Here is a 27,685-nt window from a genome sequence, read left to right as displayed (position 1 = left end):
CCGGGGATATTTTGCGTTTTGGCAGAAAGCCTTTGTCATAAGCAGTGAGACTGCTTATGTTGTAGTTTATTATTACGAAGCCTTATTTATGCCGTTTACCCACGGACACCTTATGTTAATAAATCCTTTTGTTTTTACTCGAACCTCCTCGTCCTTTATCCTCAAACACACTTTTACACCTATTTGCTTGTGTTAGTCCCCTCATCCTCCTAGACCTGCAGAGAGGGGGCGTAACACTGGATATCACCCCGGCTCATCTCCCCTCCGCATTCATCCCGGACTTCCTCATCGTAAGTTCCGCCCACAAACAATTCCTCCGAACTACAACTCCCATTACTCACCTCTGGTCTTCCCCCTAGTTACCGCTTCCGGACTCGTCCTCCCGTTGGATCTTCAGAACGCCTTCAGTTCACATCCACATTTTAATAAATTATTGTTCTTCCTTTACATCATCTCCGTGCTTGATTCTGTATGTCTTGGGTTAGACATCTTCCTCAAAACATGACACCCTTTCAGAACTTCCACAGACGTCAGCATATCACAACTGCTTTGGCAGTGAGTGACGTCACTGATCAGCCCAAAAAAGCACCCAATGTGACATTAATAATAATAAAAGCATTTATTTTATAGAAGTATATTCTAATTTAATCCATTCAGAGGACAAGAGCAGCTCTGAGTTTTGTGAGACAAGCCCCTTTAATTAAGTCTGTGGTGGATTTTTACCATTTTTTCCAACAGCTGTGGGGGGATTACAGAGTCTTCCAGTGTCGGGGGTTGGATTTTAAATGCAATTGGTGCTTTTTAAAAAAAATGTTTTTATGCTTTCATTCTGCTTCACCAGCTACTCTTCTAATTATACTGCTGCCAATTGTTTTGGACGTCTACTGATGTCATTTCCTACTGAGTTACAACCAATCAGCTACGCCAGAGCAGGTACTCAGAAGGTTCCTGAAAACGGCCGTTTGACATGTCGGGAGGTTCCTGTAAATCCATCCTCAAGTTCTTGTAGTGGAAACACGCCTATTGAAACGGTTCACATGCCATCAATTTTTATATTTTTTTATCTCTTACAAAATCATAGCAGTGTTTACCTTTTTAAGTTTTACATTGTTGTTGGTTTGTTTTGGGGGGTTACTCAGAGATGTTGCACAGCAGACAGCTGTGGGAACCTGGACGGAGAAAACTGCTCTGGATTTGGAGGTATTGCCTGCAATATCAAAATTAAACTGAAATGTAATTATCTGCTATTTGTTGAATTTAACTGTCATACAGGGTGTTCCTAAGCAGACACATGGCAATGATTGTGGTGTCTTCATGATAATGGTGAGTGAGGATAATGCTGTATACAATAATGTGACTCATGATTTTTTTATTCTTTTTTTGGATATCTTATTTATAGTTGCACCTTTAAGCCAATAAATGTTTCAATATGAAGTAAATTTAGTTCCAGGTACAGAGGCTGGAGCCACTGATTGGTTAATATGTAGTATTTTGCATGGCTTCAATTGAAGAACTATGTTAGGCTCGTGTAAAACTATATTACACAACTGAATTAAAATTAAGTCAAAGGCCCATTAGTTGTCACACACACACACAGGTGTGTGTGCGAAATTTGTTCTCCGCATTTGACCCATCCCCTGGGGGAGCGGTGAGCTGCAGACAAGCCGCGCTCGGGAACCATTTGGTGGTTTAACCCCCCAATCCAACCCCTTAATGCTGAGTGTCAAGCAGGGAGGCATTGGGTCCCATTTTTTCAAAGTCTTTGGTATGACCCGACCAGGAATCGAACCCCTGATCTCCCAGTCTCAGGGCGGACACTCTACCAGTGGTTGATTTCAATTACTTGAAATCAACACAGTAACAAAACAAAACAAAAAACAGCATTACATAAAGTTAATAAATGGATTGTGGACAGTGCTTCCATGCTGTAGTTCTTTTTTAAAACACAGAGCAGTTTTTGTTTACCTGTTTTCCCGCTACGTTTCGTTTGCGGCTGCAAACTTCCTCAGGCTGACGCTGATGGTGGCGTTACTTCCTTCTCCGAAACGTAGCGGGAAAACAGGTAAACAAAAACTGCTCTGTGTTTTAAAAAAGAACTACAGCATGGAATTAGATACGACACAGCAAGAACACACCTAAGATGTTCAAAGAAGAATGTGGACAGTGCTAATTCTATCATGTCTTCCCTAATATACAGTTTATTGTAATGATCTGCACTACATATTTTAGTGTAAATGTGTGCCCACTCTTTCACTGAGCAGTCTCATATATATTGTTTGAAAATGTATCATCACTACAGTATGCCTGGTACTTTGCCATGGATGCATGCTTTGACTTCAGTGTTGTAAGTTTACAAAAGAAAAATGTAAAAATTCTATCACTACTTTTAAAATAATTTTTAATATACTATGACTAATGTGTCCTCATAATGTACCTGTTGTCTTTATTAGGATGACATGTGTCTCCTGAGAAGATGGTGGTGCATTGTCCTATTAGAAAACCTTGGCCTGGAAGGGTACGCTGTAGGGCTTCCTGAACGATGACTTTTTGTTTTTTATGGTCACACTTATCTCAGTTCTGGCTCATGAAAATGTGTGTTAATTACAGGTATGGAAGGAAGTTTGCCCATTTTACAGAAGAGGGACAGGCAACCCTTGGTACCAATGTACCTCCGGTATTCAGGGTAAAAAGAAAAAGAGAACATGAAAGCAGCACCATGGTCAGTGAAGACCTTACTCCTGCCTGTTTGAAAATAGGTCACCACTTTCAGGGATGGAATGACTCTGAGACGGCAGCAGTCCCACAATCATCACTTGTTGTATTCAGCTTTTCCAATGTGTTTTGGTTGATTTGTGGATTTTACAAAGCAGAAAGTTTGATATGTTGTCAAATTTCAATGGTGGTGGTATAATAAGTGTAAATGTCAGTCCTCTTTGGATAACTGTAAAACAAACTGATACCATTATTTGCTTTCCTCTGAGTCCACAGGACACCGACCGTGTGTATGTTAAGACACCTTACAGCCTTCCACCCAGAGAGCAGGTGAATATGAGTGAACATTATTGCATGACAACAAAATAAAATTAATTTTAACTGCTGTGCATGAAGTCATGTTTTTGTGTGTCTTGATTAAGGACAATGACGGCATGGACCAACACAACGTGGTCACCACAACCAGAGATGTTGGGATCCTGAGTGAAGACATGACAGGCTTGTGGTAAGGACATGCAAACGACCAAGAAACAACTTATCTGATTTAATCTGCTTAACCAGAATAATTCAGTTCAGCATCTAAATGGTTTTTGATCTAATTTTAGGGAAGGGCTCAGCAAGCTGAAGACCAAAGAAGAGTCAGCAGTGATCTTCTTATATCATTTATCACTCAGGATGAAGGCCCACTGCTACATCTGGATGTGAGTTTTAAATTTATAATTAAATTTGCACACTGTGACTAATTCAGTCAAAACATGACTCATGAATCATTTAACTGAAACATTTTCTGCTAACCTAGTGTTTGGACATTTACTTTGAGCATCCTCCAAAAATATCTCTATTTACAGGCAATCATCGCAGGAAAAGTGTCATCCACCTGGGCTCCATCAAAGGGCAGGGTGGACATTTTCTTTGAGGAGGATGAGCAGCTGGACAGAGTGATGGGCTTCTTGACAAGCCTGGTTGAAGCACAGACAACCAGATGTCACAATCAAGTGGCATTCATGATGGATATATTAGGTTGTTTTGTGGCACTAGGTGTGTGTGATATATTACTAGCTGGGTGTGTGTCTGTGGCTGGCTTCCGATTCTGAACCTCAGTAGCTTTAGGATTAACCAAAAACATTCTGTACACAAGTACTTGTACGAAAATATTTTTTCAATCTTAAATTTTGGGAATTTGCTAATAAAATGTCGTTGTTGTTAACTAGGTGCCGCAAAGTTGCATTCCTGTCGCTGCTGCGTGTCACGTGACAGCCCTGCTTCTTGTTTACAGAATCACTTCCTGGTTCGCAGACTGATAAAACTTGAACAAATTTAAAATTTAGCTACCTTTTGAGAAAGGAAATAAGAAAAATACTAAAGGTAACATCCGTCACAAGTTTTGTGTTACTAAATATTCAGTCCTTGTCTGTAAATTCGGTCCAGCCTTTTAGGGAACATAGTTTTGTTTTAGATTTTAAGGTTTCTCAGCCCTTCTGGTGGGTTTTATAGTTCACTAATACTATGCATATTCTCAAAATTTGGAGTTTATATTCGCTCTCTTTTTGAATGCATTGTATTAAAAAACATTATGTTTTAAAGATGTACATTTAAAAAAAACTACTGTTTTCACAGCAAAATTATTTTATCTGTACAGTTCTCTGTTTTGCACAAAGTAGATAGTAAAACTGAATGAAAGCATAAACATTGTTTTATTCTTTATTTTTATTATAATTACTAAAGCACTATGATTAAAATAGTATGGAAATATTCTGGATCAGCATCATGAAGCAAATTTGTGGCCAAATTATATACAGTTAGTTTTCTGGAGAAGGAATGAAATGTCCCAGAATGTGTATGCATGAGTTTTATATGCATGAAAACATATTTGTAAATTAATTATGATATATCATTGTACAGACATGCTTCGTAAGGAGAGGAGGTGGAAGCAGCGACAGAAAGAGCTACGTGAGGCAGCTAAAGGCAGTGGGTCCCTCACCAGCTGGGTAAAAAAGAGTACAGGTAAGTTGCATCACAGCAACAAGTGTAGAAACAATAATATACACAACTGCAATGCTTTGATGCCAGAAAATGTTTTTTGATAGCTACTTGATCATGGATTAGGTGCAAGACCTGTTAAATGTGAATAACTACATAATTCATTCATACAATAGCTGATGTTGCCTTGTTCTCAGATGGACAGCAGGTGGAGAGTGATAGATCACATGAGGAGATTGAAGACACACACACACACACACACACACACACACACACACACACACACACACACACACACACACACACACACACACACACACACACCTCTTTCTGTTTATATTCTTATCTCTGACATAAACTCCTCTATTATCCACTAATGTTTAGATTTCCATTTATTCACCACAGGTGTTGTCTCAGATATTTCTGTCTTACAGTTCTAAGAGTTTTCACCAATTTTTGCCATTTTTTATGATCTTACATTAATTTTGTAATTGACTAACATTTCTCCTCTGTTCATTTTACTGCCTACAGTCTGAGATCAACACAGCCTTGCCCTGCAGCATCAGCAGCAGCAGCAGCAAGAGGAGCAACCCTGCAACAGCTACACTGTACCCCATCATCAGGTAAAACAGGACAGCAATGGATCAGGAGGTGGAGCAGGTTGTCCAGTAATCGGAAGGTTGCAGGTTTGATCCTGACTTCAATCAGAGATTGATGCTGTTGTGTCCTTGGGCAAGACACTTAACCTGCTGGTGGTGGTCGGAGGGACTGGTGGCGCCTGTGCTCAGCAGCGTCACCTCCGTCAGTGCGCTCCAGAGCAGCTATGGCTACATCATAGCTCATCACCATCAGTGTGTGTGTGTGTGTGTGTTGTAATGTGCCTTGGGGGGTTGTAGAACCCTAAGAAGGCATTATACAAATACAGACCATTTACCAAAACAAGTAACTTTGGCTTTACATTGTCCTTATGGTGTATATAATGATTCGCTTCCATTTTGAATTTCTAATAAATATGATTTGTTATTCAGCCGGGTATACTGTGGTTATGTCATGGTGTTAGAAAATATTATTCTGTGTGCCCCTTTTTAAATGTGAGCACCCGCCCCTTCAAAGGTCTCTGCACGGCCCTGAACCACACCTCGATGAACTTTGTCCCCAAGAATGTTCTAACAAATAACTCAAAGGTTTAGCAGCTGCAGGATTTACTCAGCTCATTAGGGAGACCGTTTCTGCTTCTCGGCTTCCTCTGACGAGTCAGTAATGAAGTGGAAAATGGTCTTGTTTTTCATCTTAGTGTGGCCAGTTGGCAGCTTCGCTCCAGTTTGTCTCTCTGCTCTAGAAGCTACAAAGTCCTGGAACCATCAGAAGGAAAACAGTGCAGAAACGTTCTGTGATCCCTCCTTCACGCGGGTAACGTGGTATTTTACAGTTTCTCTTCAAATTAGCACTGTGAAAACAAATCAAACAAAATAACCACTTTTGATTTATGTGTTTTGATGTTGGAGTGAAAAGTTTTTATTAAGATCATCCAAAAAATTGTAAAGCAGGTATTCTATAAACTCAGTCTGTGTCTGTAATAATCCATCACTGTGCAAACATTTCATGTATGTGAGATTTTTTACATGTATTCCCCTGGGTTTCCTAATGAAGTCACAGCTTGAACAGAACGTGTGCGACCGCTCAAAAAGTTTTTCTTTTCCATGGTAAAACTCATGAAATTCATCTGAATGGGTAACACGGCAAATGGAGGGACATTGTCGAGTCACTAATCCATATTTAAAGAGCAATTAGCTGTAAAATGATATAAAAACACCCTTTAGGGTCTCATACCTTTTGTGCTTTTGGGAATACATCCACCACTACCCATGATGAAGGTGTCTGCTTGTGTTAATTGTCCTCCAGCTGATTCTCCAGCCTCTTGTTTCTGTACAGAAGTGCAGCTCAGGCTTCTACAGGGAGTGGACAGGACCACTCAAGGGTCAGTGTGTGCCATGTAGCTGCAATGGACTCTCTGATGTGTGTGATGACCTGACAGGGAGCTGCCTGGTTGGTGTTCAAGAGCACACACACACACACACACACGCGCACACACACACACGCACGCACGCACGCACACACACACATGCATATCCATCAAATGTAATTGTTTGTGTCCACATCACTGAGCCAGAAAACCGCTGCTGCTGTGTTTGATCCTTCTGACCCACAGAACTGTCAGTTTAACGCTACTGGGGTCCACTGTGAGCGATGCAAAAATGGTTACTATGGCGATGCAGCCAACAGGACCTGCCGTGCTTGTCCATGTCCCTTTACTCAGAACAAGTCAGCATCTTTTGATCACTCACCCTGCTCACAAACAGCTGGAGCTCTTTTTTTTGCACACCTGTAAATATAATTTCATTCATCTTTTCTAGTTTAGCTTTGGCCTGCCTGGAAATTCACTCAGGAGTGGTTGAATGTTTGTGTGATAAAGGTTACGCTGGGAGCAGGTGTGAGAGGTGAGACACAGCCACAATAAATATCTGCATCATGGTCATGTGCTACTTCTACAATGATTTCATCCTTTTACCAGCAGCAATTTCCTTTTTGCAATTTCTCCCTTCTAAGATGTGCCTATGGTTACTATGGCAATCCAATGGTGCATGGAGGCATCTGCAAACCCTGTAACTGTACAGCCAACAGCACGACTGCTTGTGATTCTCTCACAGGAAGTAAGTTTTATTTATATAGAAAAATGAAACGTAATTGAGTCGTTGGTTGCTTTGCACTGAGAAGCTCCTAAACATGTTTAACATAAACACTTCATGTTATATAGCAGGCACTCTCTGGCCTCTTTATTAGACCTGCATCAGGTTGGACCCCTTTTTGCCTTCAGAACTATCCCGAGTATTTGTGGCACTGATTCAGTAAGGTGTTGGAAGGCTTGATCAGCGAGTTATCTCCGGGTAGTGGTCGTGTTGCCATGTTCAGTGAAACAGGTAGAGATGATCTGAGCGTTGTGACATGGGGCTTTATCCTGCTGGACGTTGGGTCCATGTGGTCCTAAAGGGATGGACATGGTCAGCAACAATACTCAGTTGGGCTGTGGGGTTTAAACCAGGCTCAGGTGGTACTAAGGGGTCCAACATGGGACCAGAACATCTCTACATCTCCACCATTGATACATTTAATCCATCCCTGGGTCCAAATCCCAGTGGATCAGAAAATTCTGAAATATCTAAAATGGCCCATCTGACACAAAATACCATCCCACGTCCAATCTCACTTCTGCCACATGTTGATGCTGAGTTTAAACTCCAGCCTCTCATCTTCACAGACAAGACGCCCAAATAAGAAATAACTGAGCAGGTGTAATCTGACATGTTTCATCTGTGGTAGACAGAGTGAGCTCATAATGATCTGATCCACTGTTGAACCTCTTTCTTTTGACAGAGTGCACCACGTGGGGTCAGACCAGCTGTGGTGAGTTAGTGATGAAAGTAAACGTGAAACTTTGAGATGAAATACGCGGAACGTTCCTGTTTAATGCATCCCTTGTACCTGATGGCAGAAGGGGATCGCTGTGCTTACACTCAGCTGGAGGACTTGGAGAAGTTTGATGCTGACCTGGTTTGGCCGAAGCAGCAGCTGCAGATCATTGCCCACGGCTCTGCTTCATTTCACAGGCTGCATCATCTGGAGAAGAGCATCTCTGACATCGAAGTCCAGGTTCACTCAGATCTTCGTCTGAGACATTTAGAGCTATGTCCTTTCATTAAATCTGCAGGTTTCTTCATGACTTTGAGTTCTCACCATTTCCAGGTTGGTAGCTTCAGAGCAGCTGCGATGCAACTGGATCCAAAGGTTGAACTGCTGGGTCCAGATGTTGATGCTGTCAGGAATGACTTGAGTCACCAGACTGATCTGGTACCTGGAGTGAATTTTTTTTGTTGTTAATCATAAATTTGTTCATAAAATTAAACCCATTTCTCGTCTCACGATGTCATCAAATCTAAACCCAACTTTTGAAACTATGACCAACTTTTAGACACTTGATATTGTGACGGACTTGGGAGATGTTTTGGTAAGTCTGGATGGATCCCGGCTCTGGGTGCAGGATCTTCTGTCTGAAGCTGCCGTTCTTCTCGCAGCAGTAAAAGGTACACTCAGTCCTCGCAGAGATTTAATGAAACAGCTGAGTTCCATGTTTCTTTAAAGTTTTTCTGCTTCAACAGATTTGATGAAGCAGCAAACTTTGGTGAAATCTGAAGACACTCTCACTGAAAATCACAAAATCCAGAAGATGGAGGAGGCTCTGCAAACCACGCAGGAAATTAGAAACAGAAATTGCACATCGCAGAGGGCCAAAGTGGGCAGTGAGCAGAAAAAGACCCTCATATGTGAGAGACTGACCGGTTTTTCCCTTTACCAGGCAGATTGTTGAGGCTGCAGGAGATTGGGGTGGGGGGGTGGGGGGTGGGGGTGGGGGGTACTGGGATGAAACTGATCTCACTGAAGTTTGGTTCCTCATTAAAACAACATCTAATTTACTTAAGAGTCGTTTTCTGTTGCTTAAGGATAGATTGAGGTTTGTTTTATTTTTGGGAACATATCATGACTTTTTCCCCAAAATTATAAAAGGTCAATGTTTATGAAGTTCTTTGCGCTAAATCCCTCTCCCTCTCAGAGATTTCAGCAGCTTTAATCTTGAAATTTTCAGTACCTTCCAGAATGAGCTGTTTCTGGGCTCTGTCACTTTAAGAAAACAAGCTGCTGCTGGCCACTCCCACCAAGCCCTGTTAAGGCTACTATAAGCTATAGGGAGCCTAAGGGTGTTTCTCAATGTCTAGGAACCTTGTCTTGATATTTTGGTCCCGCTTTGGTTGCCTAGGAGATAAGTCATCAGGAACTGCCAAGGTGTGATCCAGTGTTCATGTGCTACAGAGGCATCTGTTCTTCGTTCGTTAGCTGTTTAGCTAGCTGAGCAAGGATACATGGGAGGTATCTTGTATCCTAGCCTTGGTCAAAGTTTTCCCAGAGTACAGCGGTGTTTTCAAAAAGAATGGTGGATCAGAAGCAGGCAGCTACTTCGGGGGCAAATTTCCAGTTAAAACGTAAGCCAACTAACTGTAGCTATCAAACTGATATCTGAAATATTTTTATTTAGATCCAAAGAAGTTATCTATGGTTGGTTAGTTGCTCAGTAGTTGCAGCTTTGGTGGCTAGCGGGTAGTAACTCGCTTACATATTTAATTTAACCAATAAATACACAATTTAAAAGTGAAAGGCTTGTTCTATTGAAACTTATATGTATCCAATGTAACGTCGTCCTGTCACGTGTCACATCACGTGATGCAAACCTTTTCCATTTAACCATTTTCTTTGACCAAGGAAGGACAGAGTCCTCATGACCAAGGCGCCTGGCCTCGCAAAACAGCACCTTTCCAAAGTCAAATTTTGTCCCCCGCACTTTTTCCGTCCAACAACAACAACATCACGCTGTATTAAACAGACACTAATTGAGCACTAGGACAAAGCTGAAATAACAGCACATGTTGGAGCTTGTTTCCCGTTAGAACCGTCCATAAGCTCATCTATTGGCTGTGCTGATTCTTGCTGACGTATGATTGGCCGTTCCTGCCACCTGTGTACTTAGCAGTTCTGCATTCCTGACATTGCATTAAATAGCCTCTAGGCTGTAGTTTTATATATGTTTTTATATGCTCACTGTAAAGATACCCCCGGTCCTCATGCCGATTGTGTGCCCCCATTTTTAAAGTCAAAACTACCTCCGTGCCTGGAACAATGAAAAAATGAATGCAAGTGAAGAGAGCTTTAAAGGCTATTTTCTAATTTGCTTAGCCTTACCCTCTGAATCACACACATGTACTTCCATTCAAATTAAACGTCATTGTGTGCTTCAATTGTGCCTTTCACATACTAGTTTGAGATTTTATTTGCTTCATTAAAATGACTATAAATCAAACGTCACACGTGTGATGTCACTGCAGAAACTCTCCTTCGCTAGCATGGCTGCTACTAACCACACGGCCAGATTTATAGTGGTTTTCTCAATGTTTAATGCTCCTTCTGTCGTCCTGGATGAACCATTCAAAGCTCACTTAACCAATCTTCTCTGCTCCGTGTCTGGTTCAATGACGTCAGTTTGGTGAAACAAACATTTGTTGTCCTGAATGTGCTTTCTCACGCTATTTGAAAATAAGCTTCAAAATGTGTATTTAAAACGGACAGACATTATATATTTAATCCATGGCACATATCAAAAGAAAATAACTGTAACCCTAAACTCTCTTTCTTTCTTTTTGGCTGTTGGGTACCCATGGTCAGGGAGATGCTGTAGTCACAACTACAGTATCTCCCTGTTAAGCTCTGATATCTGGGAGGGGCTCAGAGCAGAGCTGCTGTTCCTCCAGCAGCTCTATTCTACGGATATAATTTTTGCATTATGGAAAAGTGTCAAGGAAAACATGTCAACTGGCAGATGATAGCTTGGTTTAACATTGAGAAGTAATCGAACAACTTTACAATTTCCTTTATAGTAAAATAAAAAGATTTTTGAGAAAGATTATTAATGAATTAAAAGATTTGTGCATGAAGCAGCTTGTTATAGGCACAATAATAGCTAAAACCAAACACAGACAAATGGATGTTTTTTTTTTTTACATGGGGGGGGGGGGGCGCAGCTGGATGAGTAAAAATATATTCTGTTAATTCACGGACACCATGCAGGTTCAGATCGCACCGGCTGACTCCCTACTATAAATCCTCCCCTCAGTGTTGAATCGCGTCCGCAACAACGTGACTACTGAAACCTTGAAGGATGACCTGAAACGGATGGAAAATTCACTGACAGAAATTTCTGAGCATCTTCTAAATGCAAATAACACAGTCAGCAAAACACGGGGCCCCAACATGAAGGCTACACAACAACACCTCCAGGTAATCTGAGCGCAGTCCTCTCCGACTGGATCAGACATCTCTGATGTACAACGGTTTACTGTGAATTGTTTCAAATTCTGCTTTCCTTTTCATCCATGCCAGCATGCTCTGGCTCAGCTGGAGGTGGAACAAAACATGCTCCATCCTGTGACTGTCATGACTCATAAGCTGCTAAAGAAAATTACTGACATCTTTTTGATGCTTGACAAATTTAAAGACGTAAGCACGCATTTCCTCTGCTGACACAAGCTGACACCGTTTTGAAACCCACAACCCTGAATGTACCGAGTCTGGATTGCAGGAACTTGAGCATCTTTCAGCTCAAATGGATGGTGCCAAACTGGAACTCGTTAAAAGGTTAAATAAAAGCTTCTGGTTAATGTCAGAGGGGGGTGTGGCGGTGAAAGCTGAGCAACATGCCGAGGAAGTCGCCGATGTGACCGCAGAACTGCAGCAGTGAGTGAAACTACAAGAGCAAATAATATTTATATTTTTGTAATAACACCCCATCCCGGATGCTTTTGGGCTGTTTCACAGGGCGATCAACAGCGCTGATGTATCAGGAGTTTATAACAGCATCATCCAAACCCTGGAGGAGGCCGAGTTGAAAGCAAACTGGTCCGGAGGGGCTGCTGATCAGATCTTAGAGGTAACTGAGCCCTGTCCCTGATTCTGTGCTGAACGTTTGAATATTTATCAGGGACATTAATTCTGGAATGATAAATTAGGATGTGAAGGAAGGACGTCTGAATATGAACGCTGAAGAGATGGAGGACAAATCCGGTCATTTACAAACAGAAGCCAACAACACACTGGACTCCTTTAGATGTCAGTGAAAACCATCATTTACATGCATGTGATTTCGTTCTGAAGGTGCAAAAAGACAAAAAAAAACATCTTCTCTGTCTCTTCAGTGGGTTCACGGTTTGTTAACACGCTCAACAATAGAGTGAACAAGCAAAGGCAAAAGAGGACATTGATGAAAGAGGTTATGTTGACTCTTAAAGAGGACATCAAACAGATCAGAAGAGGTTTGTGGGACCGATTAAATGCCTTAAAGCTCCTTGTGGCCTGCATCTGCATGCTGGATTTGTTTTTGTCATTTCAGATGAGGCAGGTGTCTTTGCAGAATCTGTGAGGACTGCTACTTCCACTGCAAACTCCAGGATCAGTAATGTGAAAGAAAAGCTAAGTGACATCAGTTTTGAGGTGGCAAGATTGAGCAACATCGGTGTGGATAGAGATGGTGTGTTGGCAGGAGCGGATCAAGCTCGTGAGTTATATTAAAAATATACAACTCTGGATGTAAATAAGGTTTTTCTGTGCATAAACCTTTACAAATTACTACAAATCCATCCTCACTGGCACATATTTGGATTTTCTGGCTGTTTTCTTGGGTCTTGGGGGTGTGTTACAGTGAAGAGCTTCAACAGAGAGCTCCCTGTGCTGAGCGCCAAGCTGAAACAAATCAGTGCTCTCAGCAGGAAGACGCCTCCTGCTGCCAACATCACAGAGAGCATCAGGAGAATCAACGATGTCATAGATGAGACAAGAAACCTAGTCAACAGGGTGGGTTTCTCTTTTACATCTACATCTGTCAGCTTCCATTAGAGGCAGCCTGGTGGTGGAGTTTGCAGGGCTGCAGCAAGAAGCTGTTAGGTTTGACACCCAGCTGGGGCCTTTCTGCAAGGTGCTCACCAATGCATGTGTGACTTCTTTATAGGTTATTCTAGAACAACAACAACAACAAAATAACTGATGTTGATCTAAATTACTATTAATTGTGAACATGTGCTTTTTGCATTCACATCTATGAGGCCCTGTGGCGGACTTGCTACTTTCCAGCTCTTTAACTGGCAGCTCCACCGCTTGTTATACAGGTAAAACTGGAAAAATGAGAATATGGTGCAGAAACTCCTCCAGATTAGACTGAGAGACCATCTAAAGGCTCAGGAACCCGTTGCAGGTGTTCTGGATTCATTAGCTGATTAGAGTGTGACACCTTGAGTCTAGAATATTGAACCTTTTCACAATATTCTAATAGTCTGAGATTATAAATGTGGGGTTTTCATAAGCTGTAAGCCATAATCACCACAGTTATAACAAATAAAGGCTTGAGATACCTAACTTTGCATGCAATGAGTCCATCTCATATGTTAGTTTTTGAATGTCGCCTGTAGTTCTAATATCTCATTTAAGAAAGTATTAGAAAACTAATAAATTAAAATTTCTAAATAATATGATGATATTTGGATAAAAATAAAACGTGAACACATTTCAATATTATTTCCTTAACATTATTATACGAATTTTAATAGAAATAAATTAGATTATATGCCCAGAATAAATAAATAATGCAATGATGAAAATGTTAACGTCACCTCTCGCTCAGTGACCGCTGAAGACAACAGTTGGTAAAAATACTACCTCAAAGGTTACTGTGCTAGTACCCTCACCTGTGGCTAGTTTTTGGTGCCCCTTGTAGTTTGTAGTTGTCAGAGATCAGGGTTATAGCTCAGGAAAGATGATCACGACAGCAGGACATCAGCGTCTGCATTCATCTTGTCAGGAGAAGGAAGCATGAACATCCCGCTAGGTGGCTGTATTAACCGTGGACTTCACAAACGTAACTTTCAGCAGTTTTGAGTTAATTTGCTCATTAAGTTGTGACACTATTTCCTTTTTTGCAACATTCTAATTTTCTGAGACACTAGATTTTCATCTTCTGTAGGGTGTAATTATTAAAATGACAAGAAATAAAGGTTTGAAATATTTAAAATATTTAGTATTTTTCATGATAATTACATTCTTTGAGATGTAGCTGCTTTTCCTCTCAGCAAACCAGTTCAGCAAGAAAGAAATAGAGAGAAGAAAATGAAATAAAACCCAATTCTTGGCAAGAGTTATTATGTTTAATGAAGCTAAGAAGCCAAAAACAACGCTGTCAGGTGTGAGTGTGTGTTTGTTTGTCTCTGTGTCCCTGTGATGGACTGTGTGTGTGTGTGTGTGTGTGTGTGTGTGTGTGCGTGCGTACTTGTGTGTGTGTGTGTGTGCGTGTGCGTGTGCGTGTGTGTGTGTGTGTGTGTGTGTGTGCGTGCGTGCGTGCGTGTGTGTGTGTGTGTGTGTGTGTGTGTGTATGTGCGTGCGTGTGTGTGTGTGTGCGTGCGTGTGCGTGCGCGCGCGTGCGTGTGTGTGTGTGTGTGTGTGCGTGTGTGTGTGTGTGTGTGTGTGTGTGTGTGTGTGTGTGTGTGTGTGTGTGTGTGTGTGTGTGTGTGTGTGTGTGTGTGTGTGTGTGTGTGTGTGCTCTGTCTTCTCGATCCCCAGTGAGTCGTGGAGGATGGCTGCTTATACTGAGCCAGGATTCTCTGGAGGTTTCTTCCTGTTAAAAGGGAGTTTTCCTCTCCACTGTCGCTAAATGCTTGCTTAGTATGAGGATTGCTGTATAGTCACTGACACTAGTCAGTGACTTGATGCAATTTGCTGGGTTCCTTATATAGGAAACTTTATTTCTGATTGGCTTAATGAACTGTCCTGAATTGGAATGTTTATTATGTGAAGGTCCTTGAGACGACTCCTGTCGTGATTTGGCGCTTTATAAATAAACTTGAATTGAATTGAATTGAAGACCTGTCCAGGGTGTCTTCCACCTCTCCAAGGGCAATCCTAGGCTGTTTGGTGCCCTGGGCGAACACCCTCTCTTTACCCTGCTCAGGAAAAGCCGATGCATGAGAAACATTTTCTACACTAAAACTTTTTAACCTTTCCTGTTCTTCTCACAGCTCTCTGTTGCCACCACGTTTAATGGAAAAGCTCACGTTGAGCTTCATCCTCCGAGGAACTTGGAGGACATTAAAGCTTTCACAGTGGTCGACCTGCTCCTCAATCGCCACGCAAACAAACCTGCAGTGACTGACGAAAGGAGAAAGCGACGGCAGAACAAACACAGAGATGAAAACCTCTTTGTCCTTTACCTGGGTAACAAAGATGTGAGGAGGACCTCTGTATGAATCCAGACTCATACGTGTTGTTTTCTTCTTTCAAACCTGACTTTCATCTAAAATCTTTCATGTCTAGGCCTTTGGAGACTACATCGGGATGGCTATCAGAAACACGGTGCTGATTTGTGTTTATAAGTTGGGTGGAGTCCTTCATGAGATCCAAAGCAGCCAAATAAGAACCAGCAACGTCAGCTCCTCTAATTTTGACAGGGTCACCTTCCAAAGGTACTCCAATGGGCCATTCCCATCTGTACCGGGTCGGCCCGGGCCGGGCAGCGTAGGTTGTTTACATATCTGAGTGGCCTGGTATTTTCCCGGGCCAACCAAGGCTCATTCTCAGCCCTCTTCTGGAGGGGGTCTGCTTCAGGCCGACCAGGGCCAACACACCCACTGCTGACAGCAAATTCACACCTTCCATTAGAGCAAGCCTCTGATTGGTGGGTAGAATCAGCCCACATGGGCTTAAGGCAAGGATGTGTGGAATCAACCGGGCCAGGCTGGGGCCGACTGGGGCTACCCGGCCTGGGCCGACCCGGTACAGATGGGAATGGCCCTCAAGTGAATGGTACCATCTCAGAAAAGAGAGCACGAAGTTAACACTTCTCATGATGTGGTTTATAATTTCCTCAGAGTTTACCAAGATGCTGAAGTCAGAATCACCCAAAACTTCACACTGAAGGACCCAGTCAGCCTTCCTCCTAAACTAAAGCAACCAAACACCATGAGCGGCGTCTTCAGTCTGGACCCAGAAACAGCTGTTTTCTACGTGGGGGGTTATCCCAGTGACTTTGTTGTAGGTATTTATTTTTGCTGACTCATATTCCACTCAACTTCTTTACCACTATTTCTGGCCCAGAACCAACCATGCACCTATCTAATCACATTGCATGGATGTTAAATATCCAGGTAACGTGGAAAAGTGCAGACATTATATAACCTATAAATATATATGTGTATATATATATATATATATATATATATATATATATATATATATATATATATATATATATATATATATATATATGTACACACACACACACACACACATATATATACAGTGGGGCAAAAAAGTATTTAGTCAGCCACCGATTGTGCAAGTTCTCCCACTTAAAATGACGACAGAGGTCAGTAATTTTCATCATAGGTACACTTCAACTGTGAGAGACAGAATGTGAAAAAATCCATGAATTCACATGGCAGGATTTTTAAAGAATTTATTTGTAAATCAGGGTGGAAAATAAGTATTTGGTCAATAACAAAAATTCAACTCAATACTTTGTAACATAACCTTTGTTGGCAATAACAGAGGTCAAACGATTACTATAGGTCTTTACCAGGTTTGCACACACAGTAGCTGGTATTTTGGCCCATTCCTCCATGCAGATCTTCTCGAGAGCAGTGATGTTTTGGGGGCTGTCGCCGAGCAACACGGACTTTCAACTCCCTCCACAGATTTTCTATGGGGTTGAGGTCTGGAGACTGGCTAGGCCACTCCAGGACTTTCAAATGCTTCTTACGGAGCCATTCCTTTGTTGCCCGGGCGGTGTGTTTGGGATCATTGTCGTGTTGGAAGACCCAGCCACGTTTCATCTTCAAAGCTCTCACTGATGGAAGGAGGTTTTGGCTCAGAACCTCACGATACATGGCCCCATTCATTCTGTCCTTAACACGGATCAGTCGTCCTGTCCCCTTAGCAGAAAAACAGCCCCAAAGCATGATGTTCCCACCCCCATGCTTCACAGTAGGTATGGTGTTCTTGGGATGCAACTCAGTATTCTTCTTCCTCCAAACACGACGAGTTGAGTTTATACCAAAAAGTTCTACTTTGGTTTCATCTGACCACATGACATTCTCCCAATCCTCGGCTGTATCATCCATGTGCTCTCTGGCAAACTTCAGACGGGCCTGGACATGCACTGGCTTCAGCAGCGGAACACGTCTGGCACTGCAGGATTTGATTCCCTGCCGTTGTAGTGTGTTACTGATGGTGACCTTTGTTACTGTGGTCCCAGCTCTCTGCAGGTCATTCACCAGGTCCCCCCGTGTGGTTCTGGGATTCTTGCTCACCATTCTCATGATCATTTTGACCCCACGGGATGAGATCTTGCATGGAGCCCCAGATCGAGGGAGATTATCAGTGGTCTTGTATGTCTTCCTTTTTCTGATAATTGCTCCCACAGTTGATTTTTTCACACCAAGCTGCTTGCCTATTGTAGATTCACTCTTCCCAGTCTGGTGCAGGTCTACAATTCTTTTCCTGGTGTCCTTCGAAAGCTCTTTGGTCTTGGCCATAGTGGAGTTTGGAGTCTGACTGTTTGAGGCTGTGGACAGGTGTCTATTACACAGATAATGAGTTCAAACAGGTGCCATTAGTACAGGTAACGAGTAGAGGACAGAAAAGCTTCTTAAAGAAGACATTACAGGTCTGTGAGAGCCAGAGATTTTCCTTGTTTGAAGTGACCAAATACTTATTTTCCACCCTGATTTACAAATAAATTCTTTAAAAATCCTGCCATGTGAATTCATGGATTTTTTTCACATTCTGTCTCTCACAGTTGAAGTGTACCTATGATGTAAATTACTGACCTCTGTCATCATTTTAAGTGGGAGAACTTGCACAATCGGTGGCTGACTAAATACTTTTTTGCCCCACTGTATGTATATATATATAGATGGTATATATATATGTATATATACAGTTGTGGTCAGAAGTTTACATACACTTGTAAAAAATATAATAGAATGGCTCTACTGAGTGTCCCGTTATTTCTAAAACTCTGATTTTTCTCTGATAGAGTGATTGGAATAGATACTTCTTTGTCACAAAAAACATTCATGAAGTTCGGTTCTTTAATGTCTTTATTATGGGTTAACAGAGAAAAGTGATCACATTTGCTGGGTCACAAATATACATACAGCAGTGCTAATATTTGATTACATGTCCCTTAGCCATTTTCACTTCAATTAGGCGCTTTTGGTAGCCATCCACAAGCTTCTGGCAAGCTTCTGGTTGAATCTTTGACCACTCCTCTTGACAGAATTGGTGAAGTTCAGTTAAATTTGATGGCTTTCTGACATGGACTTGTTTCTTCAGCACTGTCCACATGTTTTCAATGGGGTTTAAGTCAGGACTTTGGGAAGGCCATTCTAAAACCCTTATTCTAGCCTGATTTAGCCATTCCTTTACCACTTTTGATGTGTGTTTGGGGTCATTGTCCTGTTGGAACACCCAACTGCGCCCAAGACCCAACCTTCGTGCTGATGATTTTAGGTTATGTTGAAGAATGTAAAGGTAATCCTCCTTCTTCATTATCCCATTTACTCTTTGTAAAGCACCAGTTCCATTGGCAGCAAAACAGCCCCACAGCATAATATTCCCACCACCATGCTTGACTGTAGGCATGGTGTTCTTGGGGTTAAAGGCCTCACCTTTTCTCCTCCAAACATATTGCTGGGCATTGTGGCCAAAAAGCTCGATTTTTGTTTCGTCTGACCACAGAACTTTCCTCCAGAAGGTCTTATCTTTGTCCATGTGATCAGCAGCAAACTTCAGTCGAGCCTTAAGGTGCCGCTTTTGGAGCAAGGACTTCCTTCTTGCACGGCAGCCTCTCAGTCCATGGAGATGCAAAACACGTTTGACTGTGGACAATGACACCTGTGTTCCAGCAGCTTCTAATTCTTGGCAGATCTGCTTTTTGGTGATTCTTGGTTCACTCTTTACCCTCCTGACCAATTTTCTCTCAGCAGCAGGTGATAGCTTGCGTTTTCTTCCTGATCTTGGCAGTGATGAAACAGTGCCATGCACCTTATACTTACAAACAACTGTTTGCACTGTTGCTCTTGGGACCTGCAGCTGCTTTGAAATGGTCCCAAGTGACTTTCCTGACTTGTTCAAGTCAATAATTCGCTTTTTCAGATCCATGCTGAGCTCCTTTGACTTTCCCATTGTAGCGTTTGTGGGCGTTTGTATCCAATGAGCCCTATTTACCTGGCCTAAGAGAAGTCACCAGCTGTAGTCACTCATAATCACTCACAAGAAGTTACGAGGCCATGCTATGAAGCTCAGTTCACTGACACGTTTCTAAGTCACCAAAATTGCTAGTTCATGTTGCTGTATGTATATTTGTGACCCAGCAAATGTGATCACTTTTCTCTGTTAACCCATAATAAAGACATTAAAGAACCGAACTTCATGAATGTTTTTTGTGACAAAGAAGTATCTGTTCCAATCACTCTATCAGAGAAAAATCAGAGTTTCAGAAATAACGGGACACTCAGTAGAGCCATTATATTATATTTTTTACAAGTGTATGTAAACTTCTGACCACAACTGTATATATATATATATATATATATATATATATATATATATATATATATATATATATATATATATATATATATATATATATATATATATATATGTATATGTATACACACATATATATGTATGTATACACACATATATATGTATGTATACACACATATATATGTATGTATACACATATATATATATATGTATGTATACACATATATATATATATATATGTATGTATACACATATATATATGTATGTATACACACACACATATATATATATATATATATATATATATATATATATATATGTATGTGTATACATACATATATATGTGTGTATACATATATATATATATATGTGTGTATACATACATACATATAGATATATGTATACACACACACATATAGATATATGTATGTATACACACACACACACACACATATATATATATATGTATATGTATATATATATATATATATATATATATATATATATATATATATATATATATATATATATATGTATACACACACACACACACACACACACACATATATATATATATATATATATATATATGTATATATATGTATACATATATACATACACACACACACACACACACACACACACACATATATATATATATATATATATACACACATGTATGTATACATATATATATATATATATATATATATATATATATATATATACACACACACATAAATATATATATATATATATATATATATATTTATATATATATATATATATATAAATATATATATATATATAAATATATATATATATATATATATATATATATATATATATATATATATATATATATTCTGCAGGACTTTAATGGTGTGTGTTGACTGAAAAAACATTTTTAAAATGTTTAAAATTTCTGGCTATAATCAGTCACTCTGAGTTTTTTATGTAGGCTGAACATGAAAATAGTCGCCTACACCTATCTCCTGCATCAGCTTCTAATAGAAAATAGATGGTGAAACTCTAGGATTCAAAAATCCTGACAGACCTATGTCACGTTCATGGACTCACCAATCTTGACTCACTACGAGGAAAGCTGTTGTTGTTTTAGCGTCCTGGAATCAGCAGAGAACGTCTGCTTTTGTCCCCTTCATAGTTTCTCAACTTCTCCGTTGTGTTTTCTCTCCATCGTGATAACGGTGCGCACTGGTGCACCGAGCAAAAAGGAGCAGGTGTCTCACAATATGACCATCCCCGTGTTGCTGAAGGAAATTCAGATGAGCTGGATGTTAATGGGATGGTAGTTCAAACGGACTTTATTTGCCAAATGCAGGAAGGGTCAAAGTGCCTGACGGCCGGAAACCCAGACGCTGCAGATTCACGCCTGCGCCTGTTTCTAGTAGAAGCGTGAATTTGTTGCTAATCTGCAGGAAATGTCTACAAGAAAGTTCCACAGAAAGTATCAAAGGGTCCTCAGAAATGTCGCTAGGTTTGTCGTTAGGTGCTTTTTGGGAGAAAAAAAAATCGGTGGAGGGAGGCGCAAAAAATCATTAGGAACAGCGACAAAGTTGCTGAGTTGGCAACACTGGGTCTGAGAAATGGTGCACTGGTATATTTCTTCCCCCCAAGATGGACTTACAAGGCAATAACCAGTCCTTTAATATGGTAGTGATCATGTTTGTTAGCAACTCTTGCTAATGTGAGATATATCGGTGAGATGAGTTCTTACCCTTTGCATTGTATGTTTTTATACGTGTGAAGTTTTAAACCTGAATTCCTGATGTGTTTGTTTTGACTTAGAAGGTTTTTGAGAACACGTTTTTCACGGACTAGATGACCGTAGTTGAAGTTCCTCCACTGCAGAATTGGGGTTCCGTATGAGTCTGGCATGCTCTGATTGTCAAAGTGAGAGGCTGAAATGGAACAATTAGGAGTTGACAGTTGTGTTGTGGTGGGAATGGGTGCAGGACCATTCCCTGGATGCCCAGGGGAGAAAAGGTTAATGGAAAAGGCTCTGAAGACACTTATTTCGCCTCCGACTGTCCCCAACAAATCCATGAAAGTCTATTTCTAACACCAGCTTTTTCAGTTCCTGTTTTCATCCCCTCTTCATTTTTTTCAGCCGCCAAAGGAGCTGCGTTACACAAAGTACAGGGGAGCCATGAAACTCTCCTACATCAACGACTATCCTGTCAGCCTTTATAATTTCAAGCATGCAGAAAACATGGATGCACAGCAGCCTGCTGTTCTGTGAGAACACATTTAACTTGATGATTAAAATGGTGGTCAGACATGAAGAAGCTGGATGATTTTATTTGTTATTTGTGTCTAGAGTTCCCCAGCAAGATGTGTCTGATTATTATGATGGGACAGGTTACAGCATGGCGCTCATAAAGGAGCCAAACAGGAAGAGCCAGCTGTTTAAGTTCCACACACACAGCCCAGGGACAGACGCCTTCCTGTTCTTCACTGAAAATGAAGTAAAACATGAACATAAACTGGTTAACAGAGCCCAGTTAAACATCTGTTTGGTGCTAATGGATGTGCTCCACTTTCTACAGGAGTCTTATTTCTGTGTGTTTCTGGAGAGGGGCTTCCTGGTGCTCCGAGGACGACAAGCAAACAAAGAACTCAGAGTTCAGAGTCCAGATCAAGTGTCTCTCTCTGTAAGATCTTTAAATGAGCACTGCTTTGAAAAAAGGCACACTTTCTGATGTGTTTTCTTGTCTCAGGACCAACAGTTTGCAGTCAGCATTGCAGACAGATTTGTTGTTCGCTACGGAACAAAACAGATTTCTGCAGATAACGCTGGAACAAACTTCAGAAGGTTTTACATGGGAGGTCTACCCGCTTGGCTCCGACAGAGGTAACCCAGCTGGTGCACGGAGCATTCACAACATCAGCATTTCCTCTGAACTGGTCTCCAACCCACAGGCACAACCTCACAGTCACTTCGTTCAGAGGATGTGTGGGTCGTCTGACGGCAAACGCAGAGACGGTTGAGTACAACAGAACCATTGGTGTCACTGGGGGGTGTCCAGTGTCTTTACTGGTAAACGAAGAGGAGAAAATGTGTACAGCAGAAATACAGATCATTCCTGTTCATGTTAGTTTGCATTAAAGGTGTGGTTCACTGGAAAACCATTTTTAATCATTATTCCTGATTATAATCGGTCACTCTGAGTTTTTCATGCAGGCTGAACAGGAAAACAATCTCCTACACCTATCTGCTGCATTAGCTTCTGACAGAAAATAGACGGTGAAACTCTAGGATGGAAAAATCCTGACAGATCTACATCACACTGTCACTTAGCATTCATGGACTCACCCATCTGGACTCACGACTGGGGGGGGGCTGCTGCTGCTGGCTTAGAGTCCAAAAACAGCAGAGAAGGTCTTGTCTAGTAAAAGTTACCCGTTAGCATTAGGAACTCCGCCACACTCTTGTGTTATTTGTGGAGATAAAACATCCACGTTGCAAGTCAGTATTGGTCTGAACTCGTTCTCATAGAAACTTTTAAAGGTTTTCAGAAGAGGAACTTAAAGGGATCATTTGAAACTTTTTCGTATTTTTGTATCATTTTCTTGAGCAAGTAAGTGCTAAAGTGACTCTTTACAGAAGCCTCTTATAGAAAACCGTGCCGCCGGAACACCATGGCGGCATCAGGGAGCCTTAGGTTGTTTATAAGTAGTCAGACCGTGGTGCTAATTTAGCGCAATCGTGTCCTTTTTATAAACGATTACACGATGGCTGTATAAAAGGGCATGGGGCGGTCTCTGCGCTGCCGTGGACTGCCGTTTATCTTGGACATAACTTGCTTTTTATTGTGATCAAAGCCGCACTCATTAAGTTTTTTTGACAAGCCGCTCCTAAAGGTATCCGTCCTCCACAATCCCTGTGTAGGTGTCATGTTTGGGGTTAACCGTCTGACCCAAGACATACAGAATCAACTTCAGAGTCAAGAGGACGGGTTAGAAAAAACAGATAATATTTATTATCTTAACTAAAGGAGCACCGTTAAAGGTAGGTGACAATTTGGAGCTTAGCTCAGTTCTTTATAGTCCAAAAATCCTGGGGCCCAGCGTTCTGGGTAGGGAGGAGAGAAGAGGGTCCGGTTGGCTGGTGAGTGACAGGAGGAGCGCGAGACAGGGCGAATCCTCGGAGTCCTAAGAGGGGGGAGGGTGCGGAGGCGGCAGAGAGCTGGCTGGTCAGAAGAGGCTGGAGCGGGGAGACAGGCGTGGATCCGTGTCTTATGGCAGGTTCTGAAAGCGGAGGATTGACCTGAAGGAGAGGGAGAAGCAGGGTGAGGTTACTCGGAACGAAGCTCGGGAGACAATAGTCAAAGATAAAAAGGCTCGTGACACTCAGGTAGCTCTACCAAGATTGGGTAATCATCCAGCGCTGAGGTGCGTCTCCCTGCTCCTTAAGAAGCCTGCTGATGAGTAGCAGATGGCTCGTTGCTCTCCGGTTCCGCCCATCTGCACTCAAACAGAATGAGGGTCAGGTGTTTTCACTCACCTCCAACCGTGACAGTAGGCTCTGGTGATCTGACCTTCAGTTATAAGGGAGAGGAGCTCTGCATCCCTCCAGTTTATCATCTCAGTTTTTTCTGTTTACAAAAGTAAAACTTACGGCCGTGTTTACTTTCATTTTTTTTCATTTTGCCAGCATGGTGCGTCTTCTAAAAAGGGCTAAAGTTAATGAAAGGCCACCCAGCCCCTATCGCCCCATGTGGCCAGAATATTCCACTTGCAACTTCAGACTGGTTAGGTTGCTCTGTTGGGACTTAGAAATCATTGAGCTGACATACCTGGTGCTGCAGTCTGCTTCCATCATGAGTCCTGCATGTTTTAGATCATGGACACAGCTGATTTGTTCAATTTAGTGATGAATCACTCCAGTAGACACTAATGATGGCTGGGGAGACAATTCTGCTGTTAGCTGTTCTACAAACTGACACCAGGGGCTGCTAAAAGCAAGCCAAAACTGCCTAGTTTCCCCTTTAACTCATTCGCTGCCAGCGTTTCTCACCGTTTTTACTGTTTTTTTAAGCGTGACAGAACGTTGCGCGCTAGCATGATGTCGATGCCAAAACAACCAAAACAAAGAGGAGACTCACCTCTTACATCAGGAAGAGTCCGCGTGTTTCGAGCGTTATCCCTTCTTTCATAATCCGTTGTCGAATTGTGATCGGCAGACGCTTTTCCGTTTCGCGCCTCACTTTTTTTACAGGAACGGCCCAAAACGACCTCCTTACACATGGATGTGTTGCTTCCTGATCATGTGATCTGTGACGTATGCGGATGAAGATCGGCTTCAGGGCTGAGATGTTTGTTCTCTCAGCGCGGGGGCTCGTTCCGATGCTCAAACAGTAAAAAATGCAAATGATGACTTTAGTCGTCATTGGCAGTGAACGGCTGGATCTAAAATGACACCTTTAGTCGTCAATGGCAGTGAATGAGTTAATTGTTATAAAAACAGGTCACACACAACCATGTAGATATATGTGTGTCTGTGTCCACTTGTCTCTGTAAGCGGATTCATTTTAAAAAAAGGTCTCAGAGACTCTCCCCCAAAAGGCAGACAGACAGTCACATTGCTTTCTCTGCTTTCCGAGACAAACATGTAGCTTTTTCCTGTTTCCTGTTTCCTCCTCCTCTCAGTAAATGTAACGCCAGAGCATTTATTTCCTGACTATTTGACACTCATGCAGCTCAAAGCTGCAGCTTGAAAACTAGCATCTTCCTGGATAAAGGTTCGGATGGTGCACCCTCTGACCCTAGCGTACAGCTAACTATGTGTCAGACCCAAAAGATGTCACCATTTTACACCACGGGGTTTTTGGAATACACTTAAAGCGACAAATGGACCTGGAGCAGCCAGCTTCTTTTTCAATGTCAGCTACTCAATTCCTTTGGAACACTGAGAGAATGAAATCCCCACTGGACCATAACATACTACATTTGTCTTTCAGGGCATGCGTGCAGCTGCATTATATTCCTCTCTACCTGTTGATTTCCTGTTTGTCCTGAACCAAGAGCCAATCAGAGTCTCTCTGGGATTCAGGAGCTTCTCCAGACATGCTGTTCTTCTCAGCAGCATCTCTGAGGTAAACACAGCACGCCTTCTATTAAAACACACTCAGAACTTAAAGATCAATGCAGATGATGATGATGATGATGATTCTCCCTCCACAGGGGTCTTCCTCTGCTCATGACCTCCAGCTGTCTCTAGCTGATGGCTTTATTTTATTCAGGAGACACAATTCCACCTTGGTGTCAGATAAGAGGTACAGTGATGGAGCCTGGCACCACTTGTCTGCAGAGGCGGGGCCAAAAGGGTAGGCTGTGTCGTCCTGCTGTTAACACCTGAATAAATAAAATGTTGCATCTTGTTTTGTTGAACCTGTTGTGTTGTTTTCCAGATTGAGGCTGAACATTGACAACGTGAATGTGCTTCAGGAGCGACCGTCTCGTGTCAATCTGCAGGGAGGAAAATTCAAAGGCTGCATTTCTAACGTTTATTCATGGAGGTTAGAAAAAAAAATACACAGTTTTAATGATTTGAACAATAAATTTTAAAAGAGATTTCATTATTCATAAATATCCTTAATTTCCCTCAGGCCCGAGCAAAGGTTGACCCCGGCTGATCTCAGTGTGCTGTCACAAACAACTGACATCATCCCTGGTTGGTGTGGCCTTCATCTCTTCTCACAAGAGGAGTTTTTGACAGAACCTGGTTCAGAGAAGCCCCAGAAGCACAAACCTGTAAGCAAATAAAAGCTCTTATTTCCACTCCAAAAGCTATTATTTAGATTCATAACACCACGTTTATTTGTCAGATCAAGCCAATAACTGGAAGCCGCTGCAGACGTCGGCAAAACCAACATGAATACAAGTTCTCTGAAGCGAAGAGCTGGCTCAGTTACACAGTGCCAAAAGAACGGCTTAATTACAGGTTATAATAAAAAAAAACATTAATTCATAAACACAAAACATTCAATAATCTGACTGTTGTGATCTTATTGTGTTCCTCAGACCTCACTTCTCGCTTCACATCAAGACTGCGTCATCCAAAGGGCTGATCCTTCATGTCGAGGGAGGAGGAATGGTTCCTCTGTTGGCTCTTTATGTGGCAAATGGCAAGATCAGGTTGTCGCTTGGCCACAACAGAACCATCCAGCACAAGCAGAAGACCAACGACGGGAACTGGCACATGGTAACTAGCTATTTCTCCAGACTCGGCTCTCATGGTCAACAGATATGATGGAGCAGCAGCAAAAGGTCTGGATTCTGTCTGAGAGATTTACATTGGGACAAAATGTTTAGTACAGAGATGTAGCTCAGTTGGACCTCAAATGGCCGATCAGATCAGCGATCAGCCTTTTGTGTTTTAGAGTAGGCATAATCACATCTGAAGGACCACATCACTCTGTTCCTGATCCCATATGGTACATTCTGCTGTTGCAGGGTTCAACTGAGGACTCTGAGAAAATGAAAGCACCATACAAACCTGAAGGGTGGTTTCGTTTGTTTGTAGTGAGCGATCTGTGCTCTATTGAATCTGTTTACAACTGCTGTTAATCCTATATTGACTACAGCAGTTCTATCTATCTATGTTGTTAAATCTAGGCTAAAGTTTCATTCTTTGGCTTTTGGATCTGTCACTCTTTTAATGTTACTTTTCTTTATGTGACTTTTATTACTATTTAGTTTTAGTGGAGCATTGTTTAGA

The 27,685-nt window shown here is 41.7% G+C and overlaps 1 protein-coding gene and 1 long non-coding RNA gene across 6 annotated transcripts in view; both read left to right on the top strand.

Annotated features, from left to right (window-relative positions):
- The first annotated feature begins 1,128 nt into the window (after positions 1-1,128).
- LOC139071521 (uncharacterized) lies at positions 1,129-3,206 on the top strand. Its single transcript, XR_011521381.1, has 3 exons — positions 1,129-1,200; positions 1,273-1,323; positions 3,135-3,206. It is a non-coding gene; the product is annotated as an uncharacterized lncRNA (long non-coding RNA).
- A 2,629-nt stretch (positions 3,207-5,835) lies between these two features.
- lama3 (laminin, alpha 3) overlaps positions 5,836-27,685 on the top strand; it is a 30,060-nt gene continuing 8,210 nt past the window's right edge. For 2 of the 5 annotated variants that reach the window (XM_054730033.2, XM_054730032.2), the window contains exons 1-31: positions 5,836-6,102; positions 6,625-6,738; positions 6,902-7,014; positions 7,107-7,190; positions 7,300-7,403; positions 8,125-8,154; positions 8,243-8,598; positions 8,720-8,831; positions 8,907-9,071; positions 11,468-11,631; positions 11,734-11,850; positions 11,933-12,087; positions 12,169-12,280; positions 12,360-12,459; positions 12,546-12,662; positions 12,740-12,904; positions 13,049-13,200; positions 15,411-15,617; positions 15,706-15,854; positions 16,260-16,422; positions 22,073-22,200; positions 22,283-22,430; positions 22,512-22,616; positions 22,683-22,816; positions 22,885-23,002; positions 25,926-26,060; positions 26,149-26,291; positions 26,376-26,483; positions 26,574-26,718; positions 26,793-26,908; positions 26,989-27,169. In XM_054730033.2, coding sequence (XP_054586008.1) covers positions 5,953-6,102; positions 6,625-6,738; positions 6,902-7,014; positions 7,107-7,190; positions 7,300-7,403; positions 8,125-8,154; positions 8,243-8,598; positions 8,720-8,831; positions 8,907-9,071; positions 11,468-11,631; positions 11,734-11,850; positions 11,933-12,087; positions 12,169-12,280; positions 12,360-12,459; positions 12,546-12,662; positions 12,740-12,904; positions 13,049-13,200; positions 15,411-15,617; positions 15,706-15,854; positions 16,260-16,422; positions 22,073-22,200; positions 22,283-22,430; positions 22,512-22,616; positions 22,683-22,816; positions 22,885-23,002; positions 25,926-26,060; positions 26,149-26,291; positions 26,376-26,483; positions 26,574-26,718; positions 26,793-26,908; positions 26,989-27,169 — 4,290 coding nt within the window. In that variant the 5' untranslated portion in view covers positions 5,836-5,952. Of the gene's footprint in view, positions 6,103-6,624; positions 6,739-6,901; positions 7,015-7,106; positions 7,191-7,299; positions 7,404-8,124; positions 8,155-8,242; positions 8,599-8,719; positions 8,832-8,889; positions 9,072-11,467; positions 11,632-11,733; positions 11,851-11,932; positions 12,088-12,168; positions 12,281-12,359; positions 12,460-12,545; positions 12,663-12,739; positions 12,905-13,048; positions 13,201-15,410; positions 15,618-15,705; positions 15,855-16,259; positions 16,423-22,072; positions 22,201-22,282; positions 22,431-22,511; positions 22,617-22,682; positions 22,817-22,884; positions 23,003-25,925; positions 26,061-26,148; positions 26,292-26,375; positions 26,484-26,573; positions 26,719-26,792; positions 26,909-26,988; positions 27,170-27,685 lie in introns of those variants that run through there. The other 3 variants (XM_054730035.2, XM_054730034.2, XM_054730036.2) reach the window with 3 other exon arrangements.

The sequence above is a fragment of the Nothobranchius furzeri genome, chromosome 8 (genome assembly GCF_043380555.1).
Source record: "Nothobranchius furzeri strain GRZ-AD chromosome 8, NfurGRZ-RIMD1, whole genome shotgun sequence".
In the NCBI taxonomy this organism is placed as follows: Eukaryota; Metazoa; Chordata; class Actinopteri; order Cyprinodontiformes; family Nothobranchiidae; genus Nothobranchius; species Nothobranchius furzeri.
Note: the sequence above shows the minus strand (reverse complement) of the source record. Positions and strands in the feature narration are given on the sequence as shown.